Source organism: Cyprinodon variegatus, unplaced genomic scaffold (genome assembly GCF_000732505.1).
Source record: "Cyprinodon variegatus isolate N-32 unplaced genomic scaffold, C_variegatus-1.0 Scaffold198, whole genome shotgun sequence".
In the NCBI taxonomy this organism is placed as follows: domain Eukaryota; kingdom Metazoa; phylum Chordata; class Actinopteri; order Cyprinodontiformes; family Cyprinodontidae; genus Cyprinodon; species Cyprinodon variegatus.
This window is the reverse complement of record NW_015150651.1, coordinates 575,430-593,789: the sequence shown is the minus strand read 5'-3', so window position 1 is coordinate 593,789 and position 18,360 is coordinate 575,430. Positions and strand designations below refer to the sequence as shown.

Here is an 18,360-nt window from a genome sequence, read left to right as displayed (position 1 = left end):
TGATCTGCAGTTTCTGATACTTTCAATAGGTGTGGACTTTGACTAGGCCACTCTAATACATGGAGCTCCTGAGTTTCATCTCAGGCTGTTTGTTTATGGCTTTTGTTCTGCTTGAATGAGACCATTTCAGTATACTCAATCTTGAAAGCTTATGCTGACTTCACAAGAAATCTTCTGCTTTTTTTTTTTTTTTTTTTTTAAACCCGTGAAGTGTTGTTCAGATCAAGGTTTTTGTTAACGGTCTGGTTTCTAAAGGAATTGCATCCTCTCTGCTTTTTCAGATCTTTAAGGAGCGTGAAGAAGATCTGAAGAGGCTATCCAGACCTTTAGCTTGCACGTGCTTCAGGACGTCAATCTGGGACGAAACCTTGTACAAGGTAAGTCAACCCAGCAGGTTTATTCAAACAGTAAATCAGGCTCTGTTTGTAAACACCTGGTTCTGGTGTCTTTGCAGGCCTGGTCCAGCATAGTTTATCAGCTCATCCCAAACGTCCAGCAGCTGGAGACCAACCTGAGAAATTTTGCACAGATCATAGAAGCAGATGAAGTCCTTCTCTTTGAGAGAGCCACCTTCCTGGTGAGAGACAGCGCCACCTCATTCCATTAGATCAGGACTGTGGAAGGTAAAATGTTCTGATGGCGCTGTGCGATCTGCTCCTGCAGGTGATCTCCCATTACCAGTGCAAAGAGCAGCGTGACGCTCACAGGTTCGAGAAGATCAGTAACATCATCAAACAGTTCAAGCTCAGCTGTAGGTGAGTTGACCTGGAAACGGATCTGTCAAACGTTTTCTACCTCCCCGGATCTCTGTGATTTCATATCTGTCCTGTGATTCCAGTAAACTGGCTGCTTCCTTCCAAAGTATGGAAGTTAGAAACTCCAACTTCGCCGCCTTTATTGACGTCTTCACCTCCAACACTTACGTCATGGTGATCATGTCGGACCCCTCTATCCGTGAGTAGTGTGGATGTGCTTCAGTTTATTCCACTGACGTTAGAGATCAAACTGAAGTGAGAGGAAGAGCAGGCCTGGTTTTTAAGAAGAAAGGGTGACCCTGGAGGAGCTGCAGCCCCACGGCTCAGGTGGAGGAATGTGATTAAAACCATCTAATCCACAGTCTCTGGGGATGTTCCTTCAGTTTTATTTTGTTGAAATAGAAATAGATATGAGACGCGAACCCAAACTACAATCATTCTTCCTGGTTTTAAGAAACGAATCAAATCCGTAACAAATATGGTGGTCGTCATTAAAATCCTCTTCTTAAGCTCAAGATTAGGGAAAAAAATGATAGAATCATGACAAAATGAAAATAGTTGTTTGTTTTTTTTACTTGAATTTTATTCTTTTTCAAAAGGTGCAAATAATATCAAACAGAACAATTTTGGTGAATTTCTTCTACAGCATCCATCCAGTTTTTACCTGTAGGGGTTCCTGTTTGGACCATCTGCTGTTGCCAACAGAATTTAAAATAAATAAAGATCTTTTTTCTGAATCTCTGCTCCCATTACATTACCTATTCGGAGGCTGTATCCCAGTATCTTCTAAATTCTTTTCCCAACATTTTCCCAAATTTGGGACAAATTGCTGCACTGCCAGAAGAAATGTGCATGACCACCATCCTGTTCTCCTCACAGTCTCCATCAGGGTTAGATTAAAGACAGGGATGCAGTTTTTATCTCTGGAGTAATAAAGAACCAGACTAAATTTATCCAACAGTAACTTTGCCAATTCCTAGAACTAGTAGGGTTAACCTGGGATTTACAGATGGATTCCCTCATGTCATCATTTATGCCCTCCTATAGTTCCTTCACCCATATGTCCCTATTATACGCCGTTAAGGTTTTCCTATTAACTATTAATCCTTTATACAGTTTTGATTATAACTTTATTACTTTTGGTTTTATATGCATCACTTGTGCTGATTTCGTTACCTGGAGGGACTGGGCTTATCTCTTTTAAATAGTCGTCCTGTACTTGAAGATAAAAATCATCATTTTTTTATTTTTTTTTTTTCCCAAATCGAACTCTCACTGCAGAGTTTGGAAACTTAAAATTTGACCTTTCTTGAGAAATGTGTCCATCCCTTAAATTTAAAATTTATTTTAAGAAGAGCGTTTTAACTCACACTTCTAGTGTTAAATAACACCGCCCTTGGCTTTTATAATGGCAAACAATCAGTCCGGGACTGGGGGTGAAAGTTGGCGATTAATGAATTAATCTCAAGTTAATTAATAAGAGGCCATTTTATTTTTTATCAGGAGGATCATTTCATAACATGGAGGGCTGCGTATGTTTTTAAAACATGCTGAATTAAGAAAGTAGTCAATTTTTAAAAAGTATTTATTCCAGTTTTATTAGATTGACAGAATTAACAAAAACAGTTTTCTTACATATCATTAAACATATTTATAAAATATAAAAAAGAGGAAACTATTAGGATAATTTAATAAGAGGAGTAAAATATGTGAAGCTCTACTGATCTCCGATGAACAGAGATGTTACTGACTTCCACCATGTTTGTTCTGGGTTTGTTTATAAGAGCCTAGAACGACTCATATCTGTGATCTGCTTCCTAAAACACGAACAAACGTCTTTGTCATCCTGGCGGTTTCATCATTTCTGGCGACAAATGTGGTGGAAAAAACGGACGCCACACGTCCCAGTAAATGACACTTTAGGCACGCTTTCCTTCAGCAGCCAAAGGGAAGGTTAGTGAGAGACGACGAATGAAAGTCAGCGGTTCACCTTCATCAGAGCAAATTGCTCAGAATGGCCTAGTCAAAGCACAGACCTGAGTTAAATTACCACTCTTCCTCCAGCTAGAATGAAGAAAATCAGTTTGGTCATCAGGAAGAAGTTCTTTGATGGTTTCAAAGATCTGATGTTTTCTGATTTAATGTTAATTTTTTTTTATCTTCACCAGCTTCTGCAGCGACTCTCATCAACATCCGTAACGCCAGGAAACACTTTGAGAAGCTGGAGCGGGTGGACGGGCCCAAACACAGCCTGCACATGAGGATGCGTTAATTCCTAGAGGAAACCTTCAGCCAATCACAGAGCGCAGACAGCATGGCGCAGCCTCCACGCTTTGATCTATCTAGATCTGTACAGCTCTGCATCGTTTCTGCTCTTTCTCTACGTTCAATCAATAGATATTTTTGGGGGGGCAGTATTGTTTTTGGTTTCTACAGGGATCAGAGGAACTGGTTCCACGTTCTGGATGATTCCAGCTTGGTCCAGCAGTTTAAACGATGTGTTCGCTGAGACGGCTGCCTTTCTTTTCACACTGTTGTATCCATTGGATTTCTGTAGTTTGGGCGGCGCGCTCCTGTGGCGCCGTTCCATTTTCAGCTGCCGTTTTTAAATTGTCACCTCAAATATAGATCTATTTACAAACCTGTGTTTGTGTACGACTGGTTTTTATTCTGTGGGATGTTTGTTTGTTTGCAGAGGTGGAAAATCCAGGTCCAGGAAGTAGAAATCCTGTACAGAGATCAGCTCCAACTGTTTGCATGTGCAGCTCCAGGAGGTTTTATTAAAATCATCTAGTTAAGTGAGCAGGAAGGAAACCTGGGCTGGATTTGTAACTCCCTGGACCTGGATGGTCCACCTAGAGGTGACTCGGTGTTTCTTCAGATGGAACCACCGTTTAAAGGCACAGAGCCAGTTTCTAATGAATGAAACATGGAAATACTGGGAGCAGTTTTATATCAGTGCTTCAGCGTATCTTTACTTTCTGCTCCTGACTTTCTCTAGCTCCTTCCTTCATAATCTGATAAAGACATGAAAGCTGGAACTAAATGGAAAAAAACAGGAGGATAAATCATCTAGTTTGAGAAGATTTTAAATAAGAAATCCAATCCTATTGTTACACTGGAACCTGAACTAAGCCCCTCTCACCCAATGACTGGTAAATTGAGATTAAAATCGGATTAAATATTTCATGAAGAATAATTAAGACGTGAGAATGAAACTTAATCGCTAAGAATGTTTTCATTTATGACCAAAAATAGAAAAAAAATCCATAAACATTTTTTCCCTTTCTCCAGAACTACCTTGATTTCATGTGATTAGTGAGACAATTTGTCATATATGATATTGATTTAGGTTTAGAATAAGAAAACAAACTTCATCTCATTTGATATATATATATATATATATATATATTATATTATTATATTTCATTTCTTTCATTTAAGGTTCTATTGGCCTTTATTTTTGTTATTCTTCAAAGCCTGCCGACTGGAAAGTGGGTTAGAAGAGCAGGGAGAGACATTTGGCAAAGGTCAGGATGACCGGGACTCGGACCTGTTACAGCTGGCATATGGGTCAAAAGCTCTACCTCAACACCTTAGCAGCACCATGTGACATATTTTAAGAGCATTTTCATGGTCAAAACACTTCCCTAAGGAAATCTTTACTTATTTTTTGATCGGTTCTTGCGGTGATCACCATCTTCTCTGCTTTGACTCTGAGACTTTTTTTAAAATGAAATATTCAATATTTTATTTAAAATAAAACAGGACCTTCTAATAAACAAAGAAGGCATAATTAAACCAAATGCTTGAAGCTGTGATGGTCTGCCTGTTAACTACAGATATATTTATTCACCTGAAGAAGTAGAAAGCCTGATGTGTTTATAGAAGCTCCTAATACAAACCCGCTCTATTACTATCGTGCTTCTGGTTCAGTGTTGCTGTGGAGGTGAAATCATTTTTCCCTTTTCAGCTTTGTACTTCTGCTGTCTATTTAGCTTCGAGTTCAAACAGAGTCCAAACCCTTGATCAATGTTAAAGTAACTTTATTTTCAAGCCTTGGACCCGAAGAACCTCTTATTTGGATAAAGTCAGTGTAGAACTAGAACTGGTTGGGGTTTGGTCCATTTTCCATCTCTTAGATGCCCTGAGCGCCTCCTGCAGTACTTTTAGTTTCTCTTATCAAATATGATCCTTCAGCAGTAGATGCCTCAGGACTGTAGCAGCTCTCGGGTTCTGCTTTTGTCAGCATTTCAGGAGGGGACACTCCTAGCACCCTCTCAGCTCCTGTCACTATCTTCTGCTGTGCTCCCCTGTCCACCATATTAGAGTTGGTGTCTGCTGGACCCGTTTGATCCCAGAGGTCTTTTTTTAACCAGGTGAGGTCATCAGAGAGCTGATTTAAAACTATTTGATGATTTAACAAGGAATAATATGATGAATAGAGAAAAACAGGTGAATAAAAACATGAAGAAATCTGGTTGAAAATGGTTGCTTACCCTTAAAAGACTGAGCCATAAAGAAAACACCAAATACTTAATTAAAACATATTATTCTGAATTGGAGCTGCATCAAAAAATTCCTTCAGTTGCAGAGGCATCAGGTAACAAAGTAGAAATACTTTGTTACTTAAGTAGAAATGTTGGCTATCGATATTTTACTGGAGTAATCATCTTTTAGACAACTTTTTATTTCTATTCCTTACATTTTAAAAATAAAGTTGCTAGTTTTGTTTCATTTAAGCTTATTTTCATTATGGGTATTTCAAAAGAATAAAAAACATAAAAATAGTTGCATCCAGACAACTTCTTGTGGTTGGACTCAGTGCTGCCCCAACTTGCTGTTCACCAAATAAATAGTTGTTCAAGATGATGCAAAGTTAAATTTGACCCTGTTACCATTAGTTATAAAACTAAGAAAATGTAGTCTAAGGAAGTTAAAAATGTTCCTGTAATAGGGTAGTGCAGTAAAGCTTCTTTCCTTATCATTTTTTCCTGCATTGCTTTTACTTTTATACTTTAAGTAGTTTTAAAAACAGTACTTTTACGCTTTTACTGGAGTAAAAAGCTTAAGTTTTACTTTCACTGAAGTAATAAACATCAATAATTCCCTGGTCAGTTTACAAAGACCATGTCTTTAATTAAGAGAGAAAATGTTTGATAAATTTTAACCAGTTTTCTCTGAAAAATGTGAAAATTAAATGGGAACTTTTACACAAGTAAGACATCCCATTGAGGTTTAACATTTATTTTAGGAAAATCAACTATTTACAATGTTGTGTTATGGATGATGACGAAACACATAAGACAGAAAATATACATCTTTTGTGTTTTAGAAATGGTGAAGGTCATACATGCATTGCGAAAATCCAAATAGAAGGAAGTCTATTTATTCTCCATTGATTTAAGCAAGTATGACAACTTTTCAAATAAAAAGGTGTTTTTTTTTTTAAATAAGAAAAAAAACAAAAACACATCTCCATTATTTTATTTCTAGAAAATAATATCTAATTATCTTATTTTGAGGGCAAAAATACACATTTTATTGGCATATCATATTATTTACCTGCTCCAATTAAAGGCAAATAAGCAGAGTTTAGGAAAAAGTAACTTATTTTGAATCTTTATTTGCAGCGTCTATAGATTTGGGCTCATAATGAAACCTTTCAACAGAACATTTAATTATCCTGCTTTGGTGGAGAGAAGATTGATTCAAGATGCTCGATATCATCAGTTCCTTTTTTTTGGAGGAAATGGCTTGAATGGCTCCCGCCTCTTCATTGTTCCAGCTCCTCTTATCAACAGCACTCATGTGTGTCCTGGAATGCAAACCAGCCTTTCACTTCAGAGACCCTTTCCTCACAACCCCGGGATGAAAGTTAGTGCAGGACCTTCTGAAAGGCTCAGACGGTGGATCAGAGTTTAAAGAATACAAAGCTTTGCAGATCATCGATATGCAACCTTTTCCTGATCACTGCCTATTTCTGTTGTCAAAATTTTTTTAATCACCACTGAAAATATTCTAAAAGCACAAAGATGAACAAATTTCATTGGGTTTTATTAAACAGGTTAATGCATATTCATGAGGTGGAAGTTAAAATAAACATCGTTTTCAGTGGGACGTCATTTTCCCTTTGGGACTCATTTTTTCTTGGAATATGTCTATTTCCCCTTTTTTTAGTAGAATAAGTTGTTTTAGGTTTAAAATCAGAAAATGTACTCCTTTTAAGTGCTTAGTAACTAATAATCATATTTCAATGCCAAACATATCAGCTCTTTTTTCAGATAATCTTACTAATCTACTCTAATTTAGGGCAAAAACACACATTTTTTGGGAAATATTTTCTATTTTATTGCAGATTAAAAGCTTTTTTTTTCTCTTCACCAACTCTGACCAGCTTCCCTGCAAATATTCCCACAGTATTTTTCTTCCTTCACCCAGTGGTGGAGCTAGACTGTTTCTTTGGGGAGAGGGGGGTGAGGCTATCTCAAGGGGCTCCACAGACACAAGTTTGAGTTTGTTTCCGAAACTTTTGCTAAAGGGGTTTTAAAACAAATATAATTAGGTACATGTGAGGAGCACAGGGGATAAGATCTGTGTTTGTAATTTGTAAGAGACACAAAAATCTAAAATTCAGCTTGGCAAATGTCAGTGAATGAACAGTTTTTCAAGGATCATTTTTACAGACAGACGCATGGTTGTGCCATGGGATCTCCAGTGTCACCTTGGACACCTTCAGAGGAACACCACCAAGCCATTGGTTTAGAGATGTGGATGACACATTCTTCAAAATCCAGCTGAAAGAAGTGGAAGCTTTCACAAAACACATCAACTCGGTTGACCACAACATCAAATTCACCAGAGAGGATGCCAACAACAACAAGCTATCCTTTTCTGGACTGTTTGGTGAGCGTGGAAGGAGATGGAAACCTCAACATTGAAGTGTATAGGAAACCCACTCACACAGACAAATATCTTCTTTTTGACTCACACCACCCACTGGAATACAAACTTTCAGTCATCGGAACCTTACAACACTGGGCTGAGCATGTCCCTACTGAAACAGAAGGAAAACGCAAAGAACAGAAACAAATCAGCAAGGAAATCCAAAAGACGCAGAACATAACGGTGAGAAGATTAAACACAAAAACACCCCATATGTTGCTGGAGTCTCTGAAAAACTCTAGAGGATTTTATCCAAACACAAAATCCCAATACATTTCAAACCAAACGAGACCCATCAACAGAAACTAGTGCATCCTAAAGACAAAACCCCCTGACCTAAGCTGAGTGGAGTGGTGTATGCAGTTCAATGCAGTGAGGAATGCTCTGATCTTTATATTGGAGAAATCAAACAACCTCTCCACAGATACATGGCCCAACACAGAAGAGCAACGTCATCAGGACAAGACTCTGCTGTCCATCCAGGCTCTGACTGGTAATCTGTGATACCGGTCATTTGCCCGGTGGGCCGGTCCTAAATGAAGCGTGTGAGGACCGGCCCTCCTTAAATCATACCAGCCCAAACACTTCCTCTCTGGCCAAAGCACCTACCTGTGACAGTAAATAACTCAATGAGCTCAAGAAGTAATACAATGTTAACTACCTAAATGATGCATGCAGAATATATAGCCCTTCCTTGTCATGCACATCCTTGTGACGGTTGGCATATGGTGTAATTTTCAATTTCTTCAAACTTTAAAATACTTGCAACACACTTAATTACAATAAAAGCAAAATGCTTTCTTTAAACCAAACTGCGATGTTCCTCTTATATTTGGCGAATTTATGTTACAATATTTTGCAGAAAGATGTTGCAGTGCAAGATTGGGGTTTTCCATCTAAAGGCTAACGTTTCCTGTCTTACATGCATTGTTGCCAGGTTGGGATGCTTCTCAATCTGGCTGTTTAGGATGGCTTTAGATTTATGGCCTAAGAGATCATTAGACTTAAGTTCAAATTGGGCGAGATTTCATATAATCAGGCGGTTTATGAACATTTTTTGGGCTCAAAAACGTGAGTCAGTGACTTCTGGCAACCCTACTGATGTGGTAAGTGGCGCTGGTGATGCTTGTAACCTAGTGTGAAGGCTTTGGAAGCCATTCAATTGACTGTGACGGCTATGTGTCAAGATGTACAATTCACGTTATGCAGCAGCAGTCAGTGTCACGTCCGTGTTAATAACTGTGCATCAAACGCGTGCAATAGAGATGATTCCTTCATACTATCATCTCAATCCTCATCGCCATGCAGGGGACCAAGACATCTAGCCTGGTCAGCCAGGCCAACAAAAACCCTAATGACTCCCCATCACTAAGGGGTGGACCTGCTTTCGGTTCAATTTGCATGTTTTCTAGGCCATAATAAGGCTTTTGTTGGGCTACTCTGTAAAACTTGGAACTCAACACTAATTCAGACATTTTGAATTGAGAAAGCTTCCTGGATGGGAAGCGAAATGTCTTCAAACTTGGAAAACAAAGTCCAGTGGTTTGTTTGCAACTTTTTTGGAATCAGTGAGTGAATGTGTTTATGAATGGATTAATATTAAAAACAGAAGAAAAACAAAGGATTAATAACTTCAGGCCTTTTATCAATTTACCATAAAAACCAATGTTGGCGTAAAAGATTTTTAACCCTCCTCTCTTTTACTGCAACTGTTAGTTATTGATTAACAGTTTGTGGCTGATTTTTCATGAAACAAAGCATTTTTTCTGCTTTCAGAAAAGTATGTTTTACTTAAAGGTACATTTAGCTAACTTTATTTTTTTGTGAGTAAAATGTTTATTAAATTCCTGTTCTTTTCCTATACTCTACTGAAATGATCTGGTTTTCTGACATATCAAACATCTGAGGAGGCCAATCAGATCTCAGCGGGGTCACCGTCTAGCTCTGCCCCTGATCCCTCCACCCTGTGTCACTCTGGAACAGTCCAACTGGGTGGACTCTGTTGGGTTATGAATGTTCTAGATGTTGGTTAAAGTTCTAAACTGAAAGGGAAGGAACAACACTTTGCTTTTTTCTTTATGTCTTGGCATGAAAACGCTGACAGCTGTGAGTTTAGTTGGTTTCTTTGAAAGAAGCGAGTTGTTTGTATGACATCCAGTCGCCAAGCACCGCATCTCTTTAGACCCGCTGGTTCCCTGGAGGAGCAGCAGGAGTTCATTTGAACGGGAGCAGAACAACAGATGACATGAGGAGGGAGCTGAACGTCTCTGCTGATGCAAACGAAGACGAAGTTCTCAGGCGATCCTCTGATGGATTAAAAGAAACCTCAGAGTCCCTTTAAACTGACACTTTATTCATTAGGTTCAGGTTTTCCAGTCTGTTTTCTCTGCCTTGTTGACATTTAATCTGCAATATTTATTGAACTTCATTTTAGCTGAAACCTAAAATCAGCTTTGTCACAAATATTCATCTGAGTCTGGTGGGCCATCATATTGGGTATTCTTTTTTTCATTTCTTTACACTATAAATAAAACAGCAACACTGCGACGACTGGCTAGCTGTCCACATATCGCCAATCAGAAACATGCTAGGGACGACATTAATACTGCGCATGCTCAGTTGGACCTCACCAATAGGACAGAAGACACTTAAAATAATTCTTCTGAATTTTTAAGGAAAAAAAAAATTTTTTTTGAGTGAAAATTGTTGCATTATTATTCCAAACAAAAAATCTGACAAAAAAAATCAGAAATATACTTTAAATACATTTCCAATTAAAAAAACGTTTTGAGATCAACTTCTGTTATCTCAGATTTATCTATTAATATCAAATATCAAATTAATTATCTATTAATTTGATTTTTTAAAATATATTTTTAAAAATTTCTTTACAGATTTTATTTTTTCCAGTTTTTATTTATTTTTTATATTTCTACTAATTGTAATCTGTTCAGCTTGTGTTCTACAGACCCCATTCTTATCACTTCTGGGTGGGATTTCCTCTGGAGGAAGGAGCAAAGATGCATTTCTATTGGTCTGCTGGACGTTAGCAACAACATTTTCATTGGTCATGTGAGCTTTTGTACTGGGTTTGAAGTGACCCTGCATAGGTGAGGGTAGTAGAGGAGAGTTGTTTAAACAATCAAGGTTGTAATGTTCGGTTGTTTCTGTCCAGGGACCCATTTGGACCGCCAGGGTCATCGTCACTGGCTGTTTGTGTGCTGGGGGCTGTGTCATTGTTCGCCTCCGCCCCGCAGTCGGTTCTGTTCAGCTGCCGCTCCAGCAGAGTGATCCGCTGCTTTAGCCGCTGCTGAGTGTCTGTGTATTCATTCAGCAGACGGGCGAAGCGAGTCTGAAGGGTGTCTAGGGAGGACTCCAGCCTCTCCACCTTCTCCTCTGTGTCCTCCTTCTGTAGCCCACCCCCCTCTGCGTTCTCATCCAGAAGCCCCTCCTTCTTCAGGATCTCCCTACCCCTGTCCTCAAGCACGGTTTTAGCATCTGGATACTCAGTCACCGCCTCCATCAAGTCATCCTTAGAGAGGCAGAAAAGGTCAGAGTATCCTAAACTTCGGATGTTGGCTGTCCTTCGATTCCCCATCTTACTACCTTTTATGTTCAAAATGCTGATCTCACCAAAGCAGCTTCCTGCAGTAAGGAGAGCGTACTGCGTGACGCCATCGTCAGCTACAACTGCCAGCTTCCCCTCCTTGATGATGTACATCTCCTTACCAATGTCTCCTTTCCTGCAGATGTAGTCCCCTGGACTGAAAACCTGTGGCCGTAGTTTGAGCACAAGCTCCACAAGTAGTCCGGCCTCGCAGTCTTGAAAAATGCGTACTTTCTTTAAGGTCTCCAGGTGTACGTTGATGGCGATCTCAGCCCGCAGTTTGTTGGGCAGGTTCTTCAGCACCTCTTGCTCATCTACGGCTTTCTTGTTGGTCCATAGGTAGTCAAACCATTTGATGACACGCGTCTCCAGTTCTCTGCTGACCTTTCGGAAGTGCATGTAGTGCTTGATGGCATCAATTCGGGCCTGGAACTCGGCCCGTGTGGCGTTCATGTTGGATATCATAGAGCCTACATTTCCCACAATGGTTGCAAAGATCAACACTCCAACAAGGAAGTCAAAGACCACAAACAAGTACTCCTCGTCTCGCACAGGTGCAGGCATCTCTCCTATGGTGGTGAGAGTGAGGGTTGACCAATACAAGCAATAGACATAGCTTCTTGTTAAGGAGGCGAACTCAGGTTTGGTGATGTTTGGAAAAACCCAAGTGTCTGAGCCAAACCCCAGAGACTTGGATATGGCGTAGTAGATGCAGGCGTTCCAGTGGATGATGATCAGGATGTAGAGCACCAGGTTGCAGATGCGGAAGATGTTGGGGTAGTTGGTGCGTGTCTCTGTTCGGTCAAAGAACTCAAACATGCGAGGGAAGCGCAGCAGGCGATTGAAGCGGAGCTGTGGAGTGTGTATGCCGGTGTAGATGTACACCAGGTCAGTGGGCAGGATGGACACAACGTCAAGTTTGAACTGCAACGTTCGGATGTAGCTGTCTCTTAGCTTGGTGTGGTCCTTCACCAGGAGGCCTTCCTCCAGAAAACCTGAAATAACAGAAACGGAGAAGGAACTTAGCAGGACTGCTGTCTCTTTCTAACCTTTATCATGTGCTGCACTCCGGTTTAGTTCTACACAATATGTATCTATGATTACTCCAATCCAGTCTGTCCCAGGGAAAGGAGGGCTTCTGCCATTGCGGATGATACATGCGATGTTATCAGTTATTTTGTTGCTAAGCTACAGAGGCAACAGCCAAATGCATTTGTGGCAGTAACAGGTTTTAATCATGTCCCACTCTTTGCTACATCGCCAACGTTCCAACAGTTTGTCAGCTGCTGAGTCAAGGACTCCTACATCTCAGAAGTAAGACATCATCTTGGTAAATTGATATCAATGCAATGACTGAGTGTGTGACTAACTACATAAACTTCTGTGTAGATAACACCATACCTAGAAGAACAGTGAAATGCTTCCTAACTAATAAATCATGGATCAGGTGATCTAAAGCAATTTCTCAACAAGAAATAACAACCCTAGAGAGGGAGTTAATGAGGTGAATACAGAAGAAACTCAAGGTCAAGATCATAGAAAGCAAGGAGGCATAAAGGAAGAGGCTGGAAAACAAGCTCCAGTAGAACAATGTCAGAGATATGTGGTCAGGGATGAAGAAGATCACAGGCTTCAAGCAGAAGGATGATCAGACAGATGGAAGTCGTCTACAGGAAGGGACACAGCACACTGGACTTCCTAAGGGGGCTTAGGTCCTTCAGCGTTTGCAGCAAGAGGCTACATAAGTTATAAATCTGTCATGGAGAGTGCAATCTCTTCTGCCATTGTGTGCTAGGGTATTACAGCTAAAGACTTAAAAAGGCTCAACAAGCTAATAAAGAAGGCCGGCTTTGTTCTATGAACTCCTCTAGAACCTCTGGAGATCATTTCACAAAGAAAAATTCTTCATAAAGAACAATAACAGAGATCATCATCTTCATCAGATTGTTAAACAACAACAGAATGTCTTTAGTCAGAGGCTTCTCCAGATCTAATGCAAGACAGACCTCTACAGAAGACCCTTCCTGCCTACAGCATCAACACCTGGATAATAAAATAACCAATGAGTTTCTGCAACATTTAGTTTATCTTTGGGATTAATAAAGCTTTTTTAAATTCAATTGAATAGGCAAGGTTAGCCTCCATCTGCAGAGAAAATTAAACTTAGAAAGAAGCAAAATGTGTGTTTTTTTTATTTTTCATATTTTTATTATAAATAATAAATATTTTTGTTTATACAATTGCTCAGAGCTCCAGTACAACATGATCAGGTTAAACTGACACAAATTTTTAAATAAACTGTTGGTGCTGCATTGTTAGCAATGTTAGCATTCATCTGTGAGGCCAAAAGCTGCTATAGCATCAATTATTTAAAACAACATTATGGGGAAGTTAACCAGAGAAAGAACCTTTTTTTTACTCAAACAAGGAATTTTAATTCGTCAGATATTTAAAAATCCAGATTGCTATGCTAGTTGCTGGATAATCTGAAGCAAACGTGTGATGTGAAAGTAGGTGGTCGTCGTTCATCTGCCTGGGACATTTCATACCAAATCATCAGCTGTGGGATATTTTCCATTTGCTTTGTCTGTTGACCATTTAAGTTATTTTCTATAATCTAGCTGTCGAATAAAGTGTTTTACATTTCTCAGTATTAATAAAACAAAAATTTTCTCTTGTGATGTCATAGGTCATATATCACATAAAAACTCAAGGTATCTGTTCAAAAGATGCTTTTTTGATTAAATGTATGATGAAAAAGAAATCCAAACTGTTTACAGTTACACTGAATAAATTAGAATCAGCAACCAGATGATACGTTTTTTGAAAACAACCTTTAAGCTGCTCATTAAGGTTTTGCTGTTAGGTATAATCAGAGTACTTAAGCGTGTTTCAAGGTAACAGACGCTTCTAAAGAGCTTCAGCAGGATGTCAGCAGCTACATCTTTATTGGTTAAAATCAAAGGTTTGTATTTGGCTAGAGGGGAAAATCAGAGTAAAACTGAATCTGAAAAACAGAAATTAGAAAAATATATATATAAATATAAAAAATATCAAATATGTGAAAAAAAAATTGAAATGATAAAATCTGTTAAGAAAAAAACCTCTAAAAAGAACATTGGAACAAAATTCACTTCATATTTTCTGAGGATGTTTTTTTTTTTTCTTTACAACAGTAGAAATAATTTCCTGCATTTTAAGAAACAGTAGAAAAAGCTGAAGAAGAAACAAAATGCTGCAGAAGGCTTAAGGTCCAAATCTATTGAAGTATAAAGAGTTATAGTATTTTTTATGTTATATTTCCACGTTAACACCATGAAGCTTGAACTTAGTAAAAGTTTCTATATAACACTTTGAATTTGCTTCATTAGGGCTGCCTTCTTTCTTTTTTTATCAGATTCACAGATCATTTAAAGAACTCTATAAAAATGTTACCCATATTTGTCCAGCATTAATCGGAAAAAACGCACTTATTTTTTCCCACCTAAACCAATACATTGGTGAACAGAAAATATTTACAAACTTATATCTAGATCTAGATATATTCAGTTTGTTACATTTATTTGAGTTAATTGGTTAAAAAGGTGAATTTTTTCACTCTTTTACAGAAAACATCTTTCACACCAAACAGAGTCATATGCTGCAGTCTAGAAATATCCATGTCTATGGAAAGCAAACCTGGATTAGCGGTTATTTAGTTTTCCTTCTTTATTTAGTCTCTCTAATCTCTGCGTATTTGGTTGTAGATCACATAGTTGTTAATTGAAATAAAAATAATAAAAAAAGAATGCGATCTTAATTCCATAAGTGTCTACGTCCTCATTTAACTGCTGGTTTAAAAATGAAAAACTGAAATGACTGCACTGAAGAAGCTAATTGTTTGTGTTTAAACCTTAAATCTAGACAAACACTAACATCTCTAAAGGGTTACCTGTCCTTAAACGCACAAAACTGTCCAGAATGTAGACCGCATCAGAGAGGTAGTCCAGCACCAGCCAGCAGACATAGCTGCTCACCTGCAGCTTGTCAAAGCACGCCCTGCAGGTAGAGACCGTTAAATGATCCAGTGTTCCAGTGAAAGGGCTGCATTTCTCAGATAGCTGCATCTACTGTCTATCTGCAGGCCAGACACCATAACGATAGTTACAGTAATATAATAATACCTTGCAACAACAAGGAACCAGTTGTAGAGCACCGCCACAGCGATGAAAAACAGCCAGCGATAGTAAAGGTCATCAGACGGAGACACAACAAACAGTTCCCACTTCTTCCTGGAGGTAATAAATAATCACAAAGAGACACAAGTTTTAGAGAAGCAGATTCTAGGAGAACATCTCAAAAAATGAATACATTTACGATTTTGTTGTAATACTTTAATCTACAGTTAAATAACATGTTTCTATTAATTGGCCTACGGCACAAAACCTTTAACTGAAGAAACAGGAAGATAAAACTGGATGTCTCTCTGACCTAATTCAATATTTTAACCCCTTTCGCAGTCAGGGATACCTCAGGATCCCCTTGGCGTTGTTGCCGTTGGCGTCCGGTTGGGTGATGCTGCTCCGACTGGGGGCTGTTCTCAGTTCAGGGCCACGGAAACGCTCCAGGAAGGAGTCAGGCCGCTGCTCCTCCTCCACCAGACTCCTGTGAGCCCATTCCCTCAGCCTCACAACCAGCTTTACCAACCTGGGTGCACAACAGAAAATCCCTCTGAAACTCATCCCAAACTTTTATCTGTATGTGGGAATATAACTGTCAATAACAAATGCATGTGTACATGTCTGTATTTCTTGATAAATTTGATTAGAATAAGTTTAAAAGTTAGGAATAAAAGCTATAAAGTAATAACTTTTCAAAACTACAATTAAAATTTACAAATTCATGAGTATGAAAAGCAAATGTATGATTATGAATCACATAAATAACAAACATATGAATAAAAAACGAAAATGAACAAGCCTATAAATTTATGAGTATGTATCTCAAATGTAATAGTTTGAATCACAAATATAAATCATAAATCTATGAGAACTAATCACAAATCAAGAACTTGTATTTGTTCCTCAATCACTAATTTATTTAATATGAAAAACACATGTGTACAAATTATGGATCCATAAATAGGAATCAAAATTCAAAACTCAGTAGTAAAACTGATACAAGCTCAAGTCCAAATCTACAACCCGTAATGAAGATGTTAGACTCCTTATCAGATGGTGCAGAAGCTGGATTATGATCATGTGTTTCTTCTGTCTGATGAAGACTAAGAACCCTTTAGATGTTCCTATCTGACAAACACAAAATCCCAGTACATTTCAAACCAAACAAGACCCTTAAACAGAGACTAGTGCATCCTAAAGACAAAACCCCCAGACCAAATATGAACAGAGTGGTGTATGCAGTTTAATGGAGTGAGGAATGATATGATCTTTATATTGGAGAAACCAAACAACCTCTCCATAGATGCATGGCCCAACACAGAAGAGCGACCTGCTCAGGACAAGACTCTGTTGTCCATCTACACCTTATGGATAAAGGATATTCGTTTGAAGACCAGAATGTTCACATTTTGGAAATAGAAGACAGGTGGTTTGAAAGGGGTGTGAAGGAAGCCATCGATATTAAGAGAGAAAAAACAACCTTAAACAGAGGGGGTGGAACCTACAATTCCCCATACATGGAAACAGAAGACCTCGCCTGTTCAGCCAGGCCAGCAATTCCCTTTAACGACCCCCCCATTCAGAGACATAGTCAGGTATGGGCTATTACAGGCTTACAAATAAGCCAAACGACCCCCCATTCCATAGGGGCGGACCTGTTCTTTTGGTTCAATTTGCATGTTTTCTAAGCCACAACAAGGCTTTGTTTGTCCACTCGAATGCAACGTTATTTCTGACATTTTGAGTTGAAAAAGCCTCCTGGATGAGAAGTGAAACATCTTCTAACTTAGAAACAAAGTTCAGTGGATTGTTTTTTTTAACCTTTTTTGTATGACTATGACCTGGATGACTGAGAATCTTCACCAGCTATCTGACAGAACAGGAGATCTGAATAAAGGAGATCTGAATTTTTGGACATCATTGCTTCACCTTGAAATGGCTCCATTCCTTTGAAAGGAACTCCTTGAAGCGCGTCCATCAGGGTCCAGAGTGGCGACTCTCTGCAGCTCTGAGGACGTGTCATCCCAGACAGATGGCACCCTGGGGTCAAAGCAATAAAAAAATTAAAACAAACTCTTATTATAACTCAATCCCTCCTTAGGCCATCAGAGGAGGTTCTCCTTACCTGCTTAGTTTACTATCAGCTCTCTCGATCTCTTCTTCCAAGGTGGTCTTCACTGACAGGTTGTGGGGGGACCGCTCTCCCTCCGGAGCCTGGCCTGTCATGCTGTGGTTCTGTGAGGACAAACAGTAGCGATGATGCCTCACTTTCTGCCATTAAACCAGGCTGTCACTGCCAGAGTTTCTCTGCTGCAGGAGAGGGAAGTGTTTGTGGTGCATAAAGGCCGCTTATAGTCAGGGGATAGGGGCCGCCTGAGACCTTCTGCAGTCCCTAACCGGGATCCATCAGGTGATGGCTCGGTTACCGTGGTGATGAAGCATACACAAAGCAGAGACTGAGGGATTTACCTCACTATTTAGGATTCTGATTGAATTTTGGTTTTAGTTTATTTTCTAATCAGAAACTTCCTGAAAAAATATAAAGTTTAGAAACTAAAACCTTTTTTTTAATATAATATTTGTTTGGTGCTAAACGCTCAGCTCATCTTATTTGGTTTATTACATTGCTTTTATTAATTTTTATTTAGTTGGTTATTAATTAACTTTGGCTTATTTTAAGTTGTTTTTGCTGTTTCCAAATGTATTCAGTTATATGCAGACGCACAGTTTCAGACTTGAACAAGAAGCAAAAAAAAAAAACCTCAAAAATTTGAAGACAACTACTTATGTCTCTCCCCTTCTCTCAAACGCCCTTTCCTCTTACTCTTGAAAAAACTAACCACCAGTGCTGTAAAAAAAAAAAAAAAAGAAAACAAAAAAAAAAGAAAACAAA

General features: G+C 38.9%; 2 protein-coding genes across 5 annotated transcripts in view; one reads left to right on the top strand and one right to left on the bottom strand.

Moving 5' to 3' along the window:
* Positions 1-3,400, top strand: part of LOC107087875 (ras-related GTP-binding protein A) — a 7,977-nt gene extending 4,577 nt beyond the window's left edge. For all 4 annotated transcript variants that reach the window (XM_015379691.1, XM_015379692.1, XM_015379693.1 and 1 more), the window contains exons 6-10: positions 282-377; positions 455-577; positions 664-755; positions 839-954; positions 2,924-3,400. In XM_015379691.1, the coding sequence (XP_015235177.1) occupies positions 282-377; positions 455-577; positions 664-755; positions 839-954; positions 2,924-3,027 (531 nt within the window). In that variant the 3' untranslated portion in view covers positions 3,028-3,400. The remainder of the gene's footprint in view (positions 1-281; positions 378-454; positions 578-663; positions 756-838; positions 955-2,923) is intronic.
* A 7,260-nt stretch (positions 3,401-10,660) lies between these two features.
* The window catches only part of cnga2 (cyclic nucleotide gated channel alpha 2), a 10,983-nt gene continuing 3,283 nt past the window's right edge, over positions 10,661-18,360 (bottom strand). The window contains exons 2-7 of the mRNA XM_015379704.1: positions 17,593-17,702; positions 17,397-17,507; positions 15,817-15,993; positions 15,471-15,578; positions 15,239-15,345; positions 10,661-12,302 (exon numbers count right to left, since the gene is read on the bottom strand). Of these exons, the coding sequence (XP_015235190.1) occupies positions 10,843-12,302; positions 15,239-15,345; positions 15,471-15,578; positions 15,817-15,993; positions 17,397-17,507; positions 17,593-17,693 (2,064 nt within the window). The 5' untranslated portion in view covers positions 17,694-17,702 and the 3' untranslated portion in view covers positions 10,661-10,842. The remainder of the gene's footprint in view (positions 12,303-15,238; positions 15,346-15,470; positions 15,579-15,816; positions 15,994-17,396; positions 17,508-17,592; positions 17,703-18,360) is intronic.